We start from the raw sequence: 12468 nt of genomic DNA on the forward strand, positions 1-12468 counted from the left end.
CAACAGAAAGAGCCCCGCATACCACAAAAAAAAAAAAAAAAAAAAAAAAAAAAAAAAATACTGTGACAAACTGAAAAAAAAAAAAAATTGAATGAAAAACATTAAATAAGATAAGGGGGAAAAAAAAGCCAAGGGCTATCAATACCAGTGGCAAAACAATCTAAGAACATGCAAATTCTACTGCAGAAAATGAGTGTCCTTCTGCAAAGGGAAAACAAATTTCTCTGCATTCTGTTAGCACTGGTAGGACAGGTGTCAGTATTTGTAATACCTTACAATGGCAAGTGTGGTAGAAACTGTTTGCCCAATATCCAATTTCTGTTCTTTCTTAGTAATGAACTCTTAATTTTTAGCTGTGCTGAGAAATGATCTAGGGCCACTTGGTATAAAGATCCCATTTCTCGCCTCCCTTGTAAAAAGGCCAAGCAATTAGGTTCAGGCCAGTGGAATGGAAGCCGAACTGTGACTTTCAGGAGAAAGACTGGGATCCTGACTTGTCCTTCCTTTTTCTTGCTGCTGATAAGAACTTGTTGAACTAAGCCCTGTGATCCTGGAAAACAGGGACGGTTAAGAAATGCCCCCATCCTTTGTGTACTGCAAAGAACCACCTTCCCCATATGATTCTGACACGACCATCCAATGCTCCCTAGTCTCCAGACCCCACAAAGTTCTATTTTTTGTTCATAAATGATTTACTTGAACTGCTGGTCTCCTCTGATCCATCGGCACAAAATGCCTGTTAATCAAACTTTGGGTAAGCTTCTTTCCTTCCCCCAGGTTCCTGAACTTTGACCTACCCTCGGTCTGATTGGCCAACAGCTCTACCACCACCCAACCTCCCGGGGAGAATAGGCTGGCCTCAGGGTAAAACATTCTCTAATCTGCTATCCCATCAAGCCACCCTTTCATCCCACTTTTCTCACACTGGGTTCTTTCCTCCCTATAGAAGAGAAGCCTTTTGCTTACCTCTCAAAGGTGTGTCGAGCTTACGGGCAGAGTGCAGCAGTCCCTTTCCCCACCTTGCAATAATCCTTTCAGATTATGTCTCTCCTCACAGAGTCCGGATTTATTTTCTCTCTGACACCGGCTGGAATGTGGATGTGATCTGTAGTGCTGAATCCGCCATCTTGGATGAGGCAGCACAACAAAAACCACGGCACAGCAAGATCCAAGGAGCCCGAGTTCCTAACGACTCAGTGATGCCACCACACCAGCCAGGGACTGCCTACTTCTAAACTTCATTCACATACAAAAAACTTCTGTGTTATTCCAGATTACTTAAGGTTTTCATCACTGCCATAGCCAGTCTGAAGAAAACCTAGCCACAGAAGGAGCAGACAACCAGGATGGCCCAGGGTCCAGTTTCCTAGGCCCTACTCATAGGGATGACTGCTTCTCCCAGGCTTGAGATGACACTTATGAGAACTGCTCTTCCCTGCTGGCGGAAACAACTAAAGCACGTACAATAGCAGCAAAAGGACCCTATGGCGGTTTTTCATCAGCTGCCCCAAAACACCACGGAAGGATTCACACAAGGTTAGCCTGAAAAATATCTTCTCCTTTATTTTGTCAACAGGGCAACTGAGACCCAGAGAAACCAAAGAATGGTCCAAGCCAGGTCAAACAACCTGTCAGCACACTGCAAACCAGAACTAGTCCTCCAGACACTGATAATTTCCACGAGACGATGCTGTTGCTACAGCTGAAGAAACACAACCAAAGTCACCACATCATAGGTCACATGGTCAACAGAAACACATGGTAAGGAGATAACAAGGTCATACCGTATAGCACAGGGAACTATATTCAATATGGTAATAAACCATAATGGAAAAGAATATATAAATATATATGTATAACTGAGTCACTTTGCTATACACCAGAAAGTAATACAACGTTATAAATCAACTATACTTCAATTTAAAAAAAAGAAACATGGTAAAGGGACACATAAATCAAGGAGCATCTACGATAGTGGAAAAAGTGAACTCTTCCCTCTAAAAGTTCAGCCCTAAGAAAAGGCTTGTTCAGTTCCGAGCACAACCAAGAGATGTTAAGAGGTCTATTAGGACTGAAGAGAAACACAAAATAAGGGTTAAGTGTGCTGCTGTTATTACCTCATCTTCACTGCTGTCTGCAGGAAGACAGATGTGAGTGATGTTCAGACCAGCCTGCAAAGAGAACAGAGGGCGATTTTGTCACTGAGAGAAAATGAATCTATCACCCTAAAATTAAAATGAATTTTTAAAATCATTCAAAAAATCAACAATCCTTACTTACCTCCTCAGCCAAATTCTGGTTTATTTCCTGCATCAAGTTATCATCACCTGCCTTGGGAAAGGAGAGCAAGAAGGAGAATATAACAACATGAAAATATCTTGAAAAGGTACGAAACAATGCAAAGACTAATTTTGTGATTATACATTTTCTGACCACAGAGATGATAAGGGAAATGCAGAAAAAGAATCTTATTGCTCATAAAAGGGGACTAAGGGCTGGTATTTATTAACATGTCAGTTTCTCAGGCTTTAAGATACATTGCTTTTGAAAATAATACTCCTCATAGGGCGTCTATAGCCACAGAGGCAGCACTCCTTTCTAAGTGAGGACCCCTAAGACTGGTGTTTAGGACCTGCCCTCGGGTGAAAAGGTACCGATGAGCAGAATTCCAGGGGGCCAGGCTCTTGTTTCGCTTTTCTTTCCACTCTTCTCACTTGCTTATCTTTGTAGGGGGTGAGGAAACAGACCCCAAAGAATGCAGGCCCCAAAGTGACTTGAGCATAGCTCTCCAGTCTTGAAATTACAGCGCTGATGAAACAGAGGCTGCTATTCTGATACATTAAGCATGCACCAACAACAACAGAGGCAGCTCAACCGTTGGGCTGGGTGACCTTACCGGCTCGACTCAGCGCACCACCTCCCTGCGCCCGCGTCACCTGGGTGTGCCAATAAGGGTGGCAAACAGCGCCAACTGCAGCTGGCAATGAAGGGGCCGTGGCTAGAACACAGACATGGAACTCCCAAGTCCTGCCATGCCATGGCTTTTGGCCCTTCAGACTCATGGCAAGCTTGAAAAGACTGAGTAGTAAGATCACCAAACACCATGTCTCAGCAAGCATCTGTCTTCCACAGAAACAAAGGGGAATGTTCTTTCCCATCCCACTCAAATCACATCTGATCAGCATTTATAATGGACCACATTATATCCTGTGTAATGCAACTTACGTGAGCACCTACCTCCTGACCTCTGGAAGCTATCCGCACCAAAGGGAGACAGACTCAAACAGAGTGGTACCTAACCTGTAATCCTGAAGCAGCAAAATGACCGGATAAAGGGGGAAACGACAACATTTCCACATGAGCTTTCTCCTCCCTCCCCTAAGCCCAAGTGGGACTTCTGTGACAAGAAATGCAGCTGGTCACCTGTGTACAATTGTCTTCTAAATTAAAAGACATCCTAAAATAGCAAGACAGAACCACATTCTCAGCTTACCTGAATAATAGCAAGAACCGGCTTAAAGGCAGGGTTTTTTCCTCGCAATAAACTCAGAACTTCTTTCGAATTCTGAATGACTTCTCTGCATTGAGAAAGAAAAACAACATAGTCAGGTCTAGGTTAATGACTAGAAAGGATGGATACCACACATTTTCTTAGAAGGTTTTCTACTCTAAATGAAACTAATTAGACAGCACAAGGACAGGCTCCTCCAAGTGTGGAAAGGATGGAGGGAGGGGGAGGAGAACAATCATGAAATACCTGGCATAGGGCTTCCCTGGTGGTGCAGTGGTTAAGAATCCGCCTGCCAATGCACGGGACACGGGTTCGAGCCCTGGTCCGGGAAGATCCCACATGCCGCGGAGCAACTAAGCCCGTGTGCCACAACTACTGAGCCTGCACTTTCGAGCCCGCGAGCCACAACTACTGAGCCCGTGCACCACAACTACTGAAGCCCACATGCCTAGAGCCCATGCTCCGCAACAAAAGAAGACACCGCAATGGGAAGCCCGCGCACCGCAACGAAGAGTAGCCTCTGCTCGCTGCAAGTAGAGAAAGCCCGCGCACAGCAATGAAGACCCAACACTGCCAAAAATAAATATATAAAATAAATTTATTTAAAAAAAAAACGTTGGCTCTTACAAATGAACTTATTTACAAAACAGAAACAGACCCACAGACATAGAAAACAATCTTATGGTTACCAAAGGGGAAGGGGGTTAGGGATAAATTAGAAGTTTGGGATTAACAGATATACATTACTATATATAAAACAGACAAACAACAAGGACCTACTATATAGCACAGGGAACTATATTCAGTATCTTGTAACAGCCTATAATGGAAAAGAATCTGAAAACGATATATCTCTCTATATATCTATATACATATAGACATTTATGTATAACTGAATCACTTTGCTGTATACCTACCTGGAACATAACACTGTAAATCAACTATATTTCAATAAAAATTTTTAATTAAAAAATATTAATTAAAAAAAGAAAGTTGGCTCTTTTTCCTCTCACAATAATGGACAAAAGGCTTAGCCAAGGCAGTACCCAAGCTTCAGTGCTTAAGACCACCTTTAAGTATCATCTCTTGTCTCCATCAGGGCCTTGCATGCACAACAGCTTTCAAAAAATGCAAGGGGAACTTCCAGCCAGATCCCATCAGCAATAAATGGCCATGAGCAAAGGGACAAGGCATAATGGCCAGGGGCAAAACTCCTCCCAGTTTTAGAGAAGAATTTGATGAATGTAACTGGCAGGCACTGCTCTTGTAGGTGGATGAGGAGAGAAGGGTGCTCAGAAAACGTTTAAAGGCTTCAAAACTCAACCAGGATGAGCCTTCCCACAGTCAGCTGGGCTAGAAGAGATAGAGTAAATGGGCATGCAGCTGTCTACAACCCAGGAAGGTTTTGGTCTGTTTTTAAACACTTGGGATAAAGCAACTTGATTCCCAGTGAAACATCTGTATTGTTGTGTCGATAAACCAGACTATATGTGAAAGTTCACAAATCACCTTATAAATGAGCAAGAATCTTCTGTCCAACAACATGCAGCTGCGGACCACATGCCGTATGCAGATTCTCTGCCTTTCTCGGCTGCGAATTTGGGCCATACTGGGTCCTCATTTCTGGCTAGTGTGGGAAGGCACTGGAGTGTGGGTCCCAAGTGGTTCTTGGCAATGTGTGTAAGGGTCATCTGGACAGCTTGGTAAAGAGAAAGGCTTTGTGACTCAGCCCAGAAAGTCGGACTCCCTAAGTCTGGGTGGGGCCTGGGAATGTGTTTTTTCAACAAGGAGCCTGGGTGGCCCCGAAGCACTCGGTGGAAACAGCCGAGGACCAGTGCTCAGGCCTCTGGTTGACCGGCGTGGGCAATTCACTGAGCCACTAAGGAACCCGTTTCTTCATCTGCAGAGCAGGTGTACTACAAGGGCTCTACCTTCATTCTTATAATTGTACAGCATTCTTCTGTGCCTCAAAGCTACCCCTGAACACTAAAACGCTCCTTCCAAAAGCAATTTTCCCAGAAACACTTGCAGCACCTACCCCTCAATAAAATGAAGGGCACAGGACTGTAGAAACTGACACCTGTCACCAACTCTGCTCATAAAGTTGGCTAATTCCCCCACAACTTGTTACATGTGTAACGTTTCATTCTTTGGGGTTATTCCTTATTCTTCCATTGTTGTTACGTTGCCAAGCAAAGCAAGCAAGGAGTTACCAGGCTCAAGAAGTCTAGAAAGTAGCATAGATGTTTCTCATCAAAGATTTTTCTGCCCTGGGTGAGAAAAGTTGCCTCCTCAACTTCTAGTTGGAAGGTGACTTCTGCATCCTATACTGTCTTTGGACCCTTACCCTGAAGCCAAATCCCCCTAAAACCTCTTATCCAGTTTATGATTAATCTTTCTTTCAAAAACTTGATTCCTTTTCTTGTGCCCTTAATCCTGTGCTAAATGAGCAATAATCAACCAGAGTCAATGACTAAAATTGCTGTTGTCGGTCACACCGTTAATATACTAAAATTGCCATCGTAGATACTTTCATTAACTACAGACTCAAGCTGTTTCTACAGGACAAGATGAGCTAACAGACCTCTGGCCAAGGACCACCCGGCTAGAGAAGCATAAACCAGAGACATCCCGACTGCCGAAACTACAATTAAGAAATGCTGGACTTCCCTGGTGGTCCAGCGGTTGACTCCCCGCCCCCACCGCAGAGGGCACCGGGGTTCGATCCCTGGTCGGGGAAGACCCCACATGCCCCGTGGCTCGGCAAACAAACAAACAAAAAAACCCCCAAAACCTCTATCTCAAAGACCAAGTTGGAGTGGAGTGGATCTGCGGCTGGTCCCCAACTCCCCTGCTTGGCACCCTGCAACCAACACTGTACTTGCCTACGTCACAACCCGGGGTCAGCAGACTGGGTTTGCTGCACATCTGGCGAGGGTACCCCGGTTCGGTTTGGTAACAACCCCTTAAGATGAGCTCAGCTGTACACTGCTTAAAATCTAATGACCGGAAGAGACCTAACCGCGACGTCCGGAGAGAAGACAAGGTAAACTAAAGAGTCCTTGGAGCCATGGGCCACATCATGAAGCGCCCTGGAAAGAGAGGGAGTGAAAAGGTAAATTCATTTTCAGAATGAAGGCTAGAAGGAAAACAAAGAGGATGTCAGCGGATGGACGTGAAGAGCTCGCTCCGTACGTAACACGGCATCCTGGAACTAGTAATTCTAGTTAGGGAAGGGAAGAAAGGGCTTTCCCGCGACCCGCAGGCCTGTCCGGAGCGCTTCACTCCACACCCTCTGGGTCCCCAGCTAACACACTTCTCCAGGAAGAGGCAGACAAGGCTCTACTTCCCCTCGCTCCCACCGAAGGGCTAGGAGAAGCGGCTAGGGTGTGTGTGAGGGTCAAGGGGGTGGAGGGGGGCCCGGCGAACGTCTCCGGTGGGGACAGCGGAAGGCCAGCCCGGGGTTCCCAGGCAGAGTTCGCCTCTCGCTCGGGTTAGAACTTCGGAAATAAGGCTGCGCTGGGGATTCCGTGCCCACGGTGCAGCGACGCTGGGAACGAGACGGCCCCGACTTCTCCGGCCGCCCTCCGCGCGTCACTGGGTGGGCCGGGCCGCAGCCCTCCCACGCGCAGGAGGCTGCGGCGTTTTGGGAGCGCAGACCTCACCGCAGTCACTGTACGCCGCCCGCAGCCAGCGTCCCGGAGGCGGAGCCCCTGCGCAGACGGGCGCCGATCGCTGGGCCCGGGGCGCACCCGCCGCAGCCCCGCAGGCCCGGAGCGCCCTGGCCCCCACCCCGGATCCGACCAGCAGGCGGACGGGCGGGCTAGCCGGGCGGGAGCGGGCGCCCCTCTCCCTCGGGGCTCCAGCCCTCGCCGCGCCGCCCCTTTCCTGCCCAGGCCGCGCCCGGCGCGGCCGCATCAGAGCAGGCGGCAGGAGGTGCACGTGGAGCGAGGCGCGCGGTCTGAGCTGCGCAGCACCCGCCGCGGATGCCCACGCCCTCCCGACCCCCCACCCCTCAGACCTGGGCCGGCCCCGAGTCTCCGTCCTCCGGCGCACCGTGCCCGCGCTGCCCGCCACCAGCTGCCGTCACCCCTAACAGTTGGCACCAAACAGTCGCGACCCCGTGCTCAGCGAGCCCCCACGGAGGCCCCCGGGGCCCGGCCGAGACTCGAGAGCTCCGGCCGCCCCACCTCCTGGGTCTCCCCCGGCCGCCGGGGACCTGGGCGGCGGCGAGCGCCGGACACTCACCGGACTATCAAGTCCCGCGCTGGGGGCGCCCGGCTGCCCGGGCCCCGGCTGCTCCCGGCCTGGGTGTCCCGCAGCCGCCGCTGCCCGAGCAGGCCCTCCCCGCCGCCACATCCGCCGCCCCCGCCGCCGCTGGCGAGACAAAGCTCTCGGAGGCGGCGCGGCGGGGCGGGGGGCTGCAGGCGGCCGAGCTGCCGCAGGAGGAGCGGCAGGCGCGCGCTCATGGCGAGGCGCGGGCGGCGCAGCGGGGACGCAGCCAGGCGGCGGAAGCGGGAGGCCGCGGGTTCTCCCGCGGCGCGGAGATGCGGCGGCTGAGCTCAGAGACGCAGCGGCTCACGTCCCTCCTGGGGGTGGCGGGGCGGGCGCCAGGCGGGAGAACCGGACCCGGCCGGTAACGGGCCAGTGGCAGGAAGGTCCTGGCTATTCTTCCTCAGCGGAGAGGAGCCCCTAGGGGGCACTGCGCTCAGTGGCCGTGACGTTGGGAAGGCGGGGGTCTGTGGGGCGCGGGGCTGCTGTTCGAGTTGCCTGGACGTCACGGACGGGCACTTTCTGGCACTTGCAAACACTGACTCTAAATTTGGCTAGGGGTAAAAATCAGAGGAGGGTGGGGCGCGAGCATGGGGCTTCCGCCGTGCCCTGAGACAGTACCTTCTTCCTCCGCCTAGGACGCCAGTAACATCCTGCGCTAACATCCTGTGGTAGTTTGCTTTCTGGAAGGGCAATTGGTTTAGCTACCAGGGATTGGATTTATCAGGCTGGAGGCGGCCGAACAGTGAAGAGCATGTGGGCCTTGGAGTTCAAAAGCTGACTTTGTAGCCGTAGGCAAGTTACTTAACCTCTGTTAAGCTTAGCTGCCTCAAAACGAAATACTTTGTTTATAATCTTATCAGGTTTATAATTCCCAAGTGGGAATAAAACTACAAATTATAAACACTGACTTTCGGGCTTCCCTGGTGGTGCAGTGGTTAAGAATCCACCTGCTAAGGCAGGGGACATGGGTTTGAGCCCTGGTCTGGGAAGATCCCACATGCCGCGGAGCAACTAAGCCTGTGCGCCACAGCTACTGAGCCTGCGCTCTAGAGCCCACGAGCCACAACTACTGAGTCTGCTTGCTGCAACTACTGAAGCCCGTGCGCCTAGAGCCCATGCTCCGCAACAAGAGAAGCCACCGCAATGAGCAGCCCGTGCACCACAACGAAGAGTAGCCCCCACTCGCCACAACTAGAGAAAGCCCGTGCGCAGCAAGGAAGACCCTTAACACAGCCAAAAATAAATAAAATAAATAAATGTATTTTTAAAAATAAAATAAATATGAACACTGACTTTCCATCAGCTAAACCCTGAAGGAGGTTCTGGAGAGACACTGAATTTAATCCTAAAAAACAGTAATGTGTTTTGTCTTTTAAGCCTCGAGGAAACTGGGTCCAGAGAGGTCAGTTCGGTTTGCCTGTCTTCATTGATCATGTCTTAATCGCATGCTACTGTCTATATTTTTCATTGTAAGGCTGATTGCCACAATCTCACACATGAGGGTACAGCAATAGCTAACATTTCACAAACCTGTGAGGTAGATATTGCTGAAACAGGGGGGAAGGGGCAGGGCAAAACCTTTGAAAGAATTACATAGCCCAAGGACATGATGTAAACTGATTAGAACCAAATGGGTCCAAGATGGCAGACAAATCAACTTCCACTAGATCCTGAGCCTCAGTATCGGCTCACTGTAACATTTTAGCAAGCTAAATGACACACCCACAGGCGCCATGACAGTTCCAAGACCGACCAGAAGGATCAAAAAGTGGGCGGTGGCCCAATTCCTGGAAATCCCCGCCCCTTCCCGAAATAGCTGGAATACCCCTCCCACTCTTTAGCCTATGAAATTACCCACCCCTATAAAAACTGACAACCCCATACCCGGTGCCTTTCTCACCTCCTGGGACGGCCCACACTCTGTGTGTGGAGTGTGTTTCTCCCTAAATAAATCCACTTCTTACCTATCGCTTTGTCTCTCACTGAATTCTTTGTGGGATGAGACAGCAAGAACCTGAGCTTCATTAAGTCCTAAAACCAGGTGTGTGATCTCAGTTGGAAGACTGGGGTTTGGCTGGGTTCAAGTCCCGGCCGCGTGGGTTGAAGTCCCAGACTGGGTTTTGGCCGGGTTCAAGTCCCGGCACAGGGGTTCAAGTCCCAGTCTGAGGTGCATGGTTTCATTACCACCTTTTTACACAAGAGGAAACAAAATCACAGAAGTTGTGTCTTGTACAAGTGTTATCAAACTAAACTTGGGTCCACTCGCCAGGGTGCAGTAAAGCCAATCTACTGACACCAGGTTGTGGTGAAGGAAAGTGCAGGGTTTACTGCAGGCGCCATACAAGGAGCATTGGCAGCTAATGCTCAAAAGACCTAAATTCCCCCGTGGTTCTCAGGGAAAGGTTTTTAAAGACAGGGTGAGGAAGAGGGTTTTGAATGATCAGCCCATGAACATCCCTAGTGGGGGGTTCAGTATCTACAGAACAGCTCAAAGGATGTGGTTCAGAATATTATCTATAGCTCAAAGGATGTGGTTCAGAATATTATCTGTAGCCCTTGAGGAGGAACTAAGGCTCCTTGAATTTGTCTAATGACTAAACTATTATGATTTTGTCTTGCTTGACTGTTTTGCTTTGTTTCTGCACTTTCTCACCTCTCTGATTAAGTTTATTCTTTGGAACTTGAGGAAGATTTAGGAGGTTAAAATTTTTCTACAAGCAAGAGGCAGGTGGAGGACATTGTGGGGGGCGGGGGGGCCTGTCCTGGGAATGCCCCATAGGGTCCTGCTTGGTTACACAAGCATATAAACATCAGAAAGGAGACTTGAATGGCCCGTCCACCTACTGTCCTGATAGTCTTGGGCAAGTCATAAAACCCTTAGAGGCTTGTCTTATTATAAATTGGGGATCACTTATTTAATGGGCATTCATTGGACACTGCTGAACACAGGCCACTGGCCACGAAGATGAAAATCACCCAGTCCACAGGGAGTTTATGGGAAATCTCTGTACCTTCCTCTTAAATTTGCTGTGAACCTAAAACTGCTCAAAAAAAAAAAAAAGCTTTTTTTTTTTTTTAAACTTATCCAGTCTCTACCCTCAGGAGTTTCCAATAATAACTCCACCAGAGTAGTGACAATTTGTCAGTCCATCTGGTGAGTGCCAACCATAGTGATGTTTAAAAAGACTGTGGACACCACATATTATATGACCCTGTTTATATGAAATGTCCAGAATAGGCAAATTTATAGAGACATAAAATACTAGGGTTTGCTTATGGCTGGGGGCAGGGAAAATAGAGGGATTGGAGGTTAGAGCTGATAGGTACAGGGTTGTTTTCTGAGGTGATGAAAATGAAATGCTTAACTGTTTATGGAGGAGCATCAGAGAAAACACCAGAGGATCCGATGCTGGAGCTGAGTGTGTTTTTCAAATATATATACTATTTATTTATAATGTATATAGAGAAAAGCATAAAGTAAAAAATAAAATCACCCACAATACTATTGCCAAGTCATAACTGTTAATTTTGATCTCTTAATTTTATTTTAACTTATTTTACAAGATTTTGACCATATTATATACATAGGTCTCTTCTTCACTTGCTGTATCTGTTTTCATGAAATTGGGAAGGGATAGTACTCGAAATCATGACTTATAGTGGCTATATATTATAACCTAATCTATATTGTGGATAGACCATAATTTATTTTACCTTTTCCTGATGTTGTTTGTCTTGTTTCCAGTTTTGGTGTGAGAAATAACATTCTTTCATTCGCTTGTTCAGTAGCTGTGTGTGGAAAGCTTTCTATGTGCTGGGGGAAGGATAGGAAGGTCAGTCGGGGCCACACCTGCGGTGGCAATATTTACCTGTAAACTTTTGCAGAAGCAGTTCTCAGAAAATTTATAACTACTAAAAATGTTAAGTGGAGAAGAAACAGCACAGCCACAACTTCATATAAAAAGGCAACCCTTCCGGTCATACTGAATTGCACGGAAAAGTGTGGCATTTTTGTGAATTGCATGGCTCAGCATGGCACAGCAGGCCCCAAAGAAGACTTCCCGACACTTCATGAACTATTCTGTATGGAAGAAAGGTTTGAATAGAAAAGATCAAGTTTAAAACTGTACACCTAAGCTAAATTGATTGGGAAGGGTGAGCCACCAAAACTAATTTGTTACTGGAATCCCTAATATGGAAATGACGCAGGCCCTACAGATGTGCTACAAAGCCATCTTGAAGAAGGCACTTTGGAGGCTGTTTACAGTCGTCACCAAAAGCTTATGGCAATCCACGCCTTTAAAGCGATACTCTATCTCTTTTAATTAGATCTCACATTAAAGTATAATAGGGAATTCCCTGGCGGTCCAGTGGTTAGGAATTGGCACTTTCACTGCCGAGGCGGGGCCTGGGTTGGGGAACTAAGTTCCCCGCAAGCTGTGCAGCAGGGCCAAAAATAAAAGTCTAATAAAGTTCACCTAGAAGCCATGTGGTTTTTTTGTTTTCTGTTTTTTTTAACTGAATTAACATACTTTCTAATCTTAAAAAATTTTAGGGCTTCCCTGGTGGCGCAGTGGTTGCGCGTCCGCCTGCCGATGCAGGGGAACCGGGTTCGCGCCCCAGTCTGGGAGGATCCCACATGCCGCGGAGCGGCTGGGCCCGTGAGCCATGGCCGCTGAGCC

The 12468-nt window shown here is 48.3% G+C and overlaps 1 protein-coding gene across 1 annotated transcript in view; it reads right to left on the minus strand.

Annotated features, from left to right (window-relative positions):
* The window catches only part of MTHFD1L (methylenetetrahydrofolate dehydrogenase (NADP+ dependent) 1 like), a 214176-nt gene extending 206196 nt beyond the window's left edge, over positions 1-7980 (minus strand). Inside the window, exons 1-4 of the mRNA XM_024122544.2 lie at positions 7760-7980; positions 3494-3578; positions 2281-2331; positions 2118-2171 (exon numbers count right to left, since the gene is read on the minus strand). Coding sequence (XP_023978312.1) covers positions 2118-2171; positions 2281-2331; positions 3494-3578; positions 7760-7980 — 411 coding nt within the window. The remainder of the gene's footprint in view (positions 1-2117; positions 2172-2280; positions 2332-3493; positions 3579-7759) is intronic.
* Positions 7981-12468: the final 4488 nt, after the last annotated feature.

This window comes from Physeter macrocephalus, chromosome 10 (assembly GCF_002837175.3).
Source record: "Physeter macrocephalus isolate SW-GA chromosome 10, ASM283717v5, whole genome shotgun sequence".
Lineage (NCBI taxonomy): Eukaryota > Metazoa > Chordata > Mammalia > Artiodactyla > Physeteridae > Physeter > Physeter macrocephalus.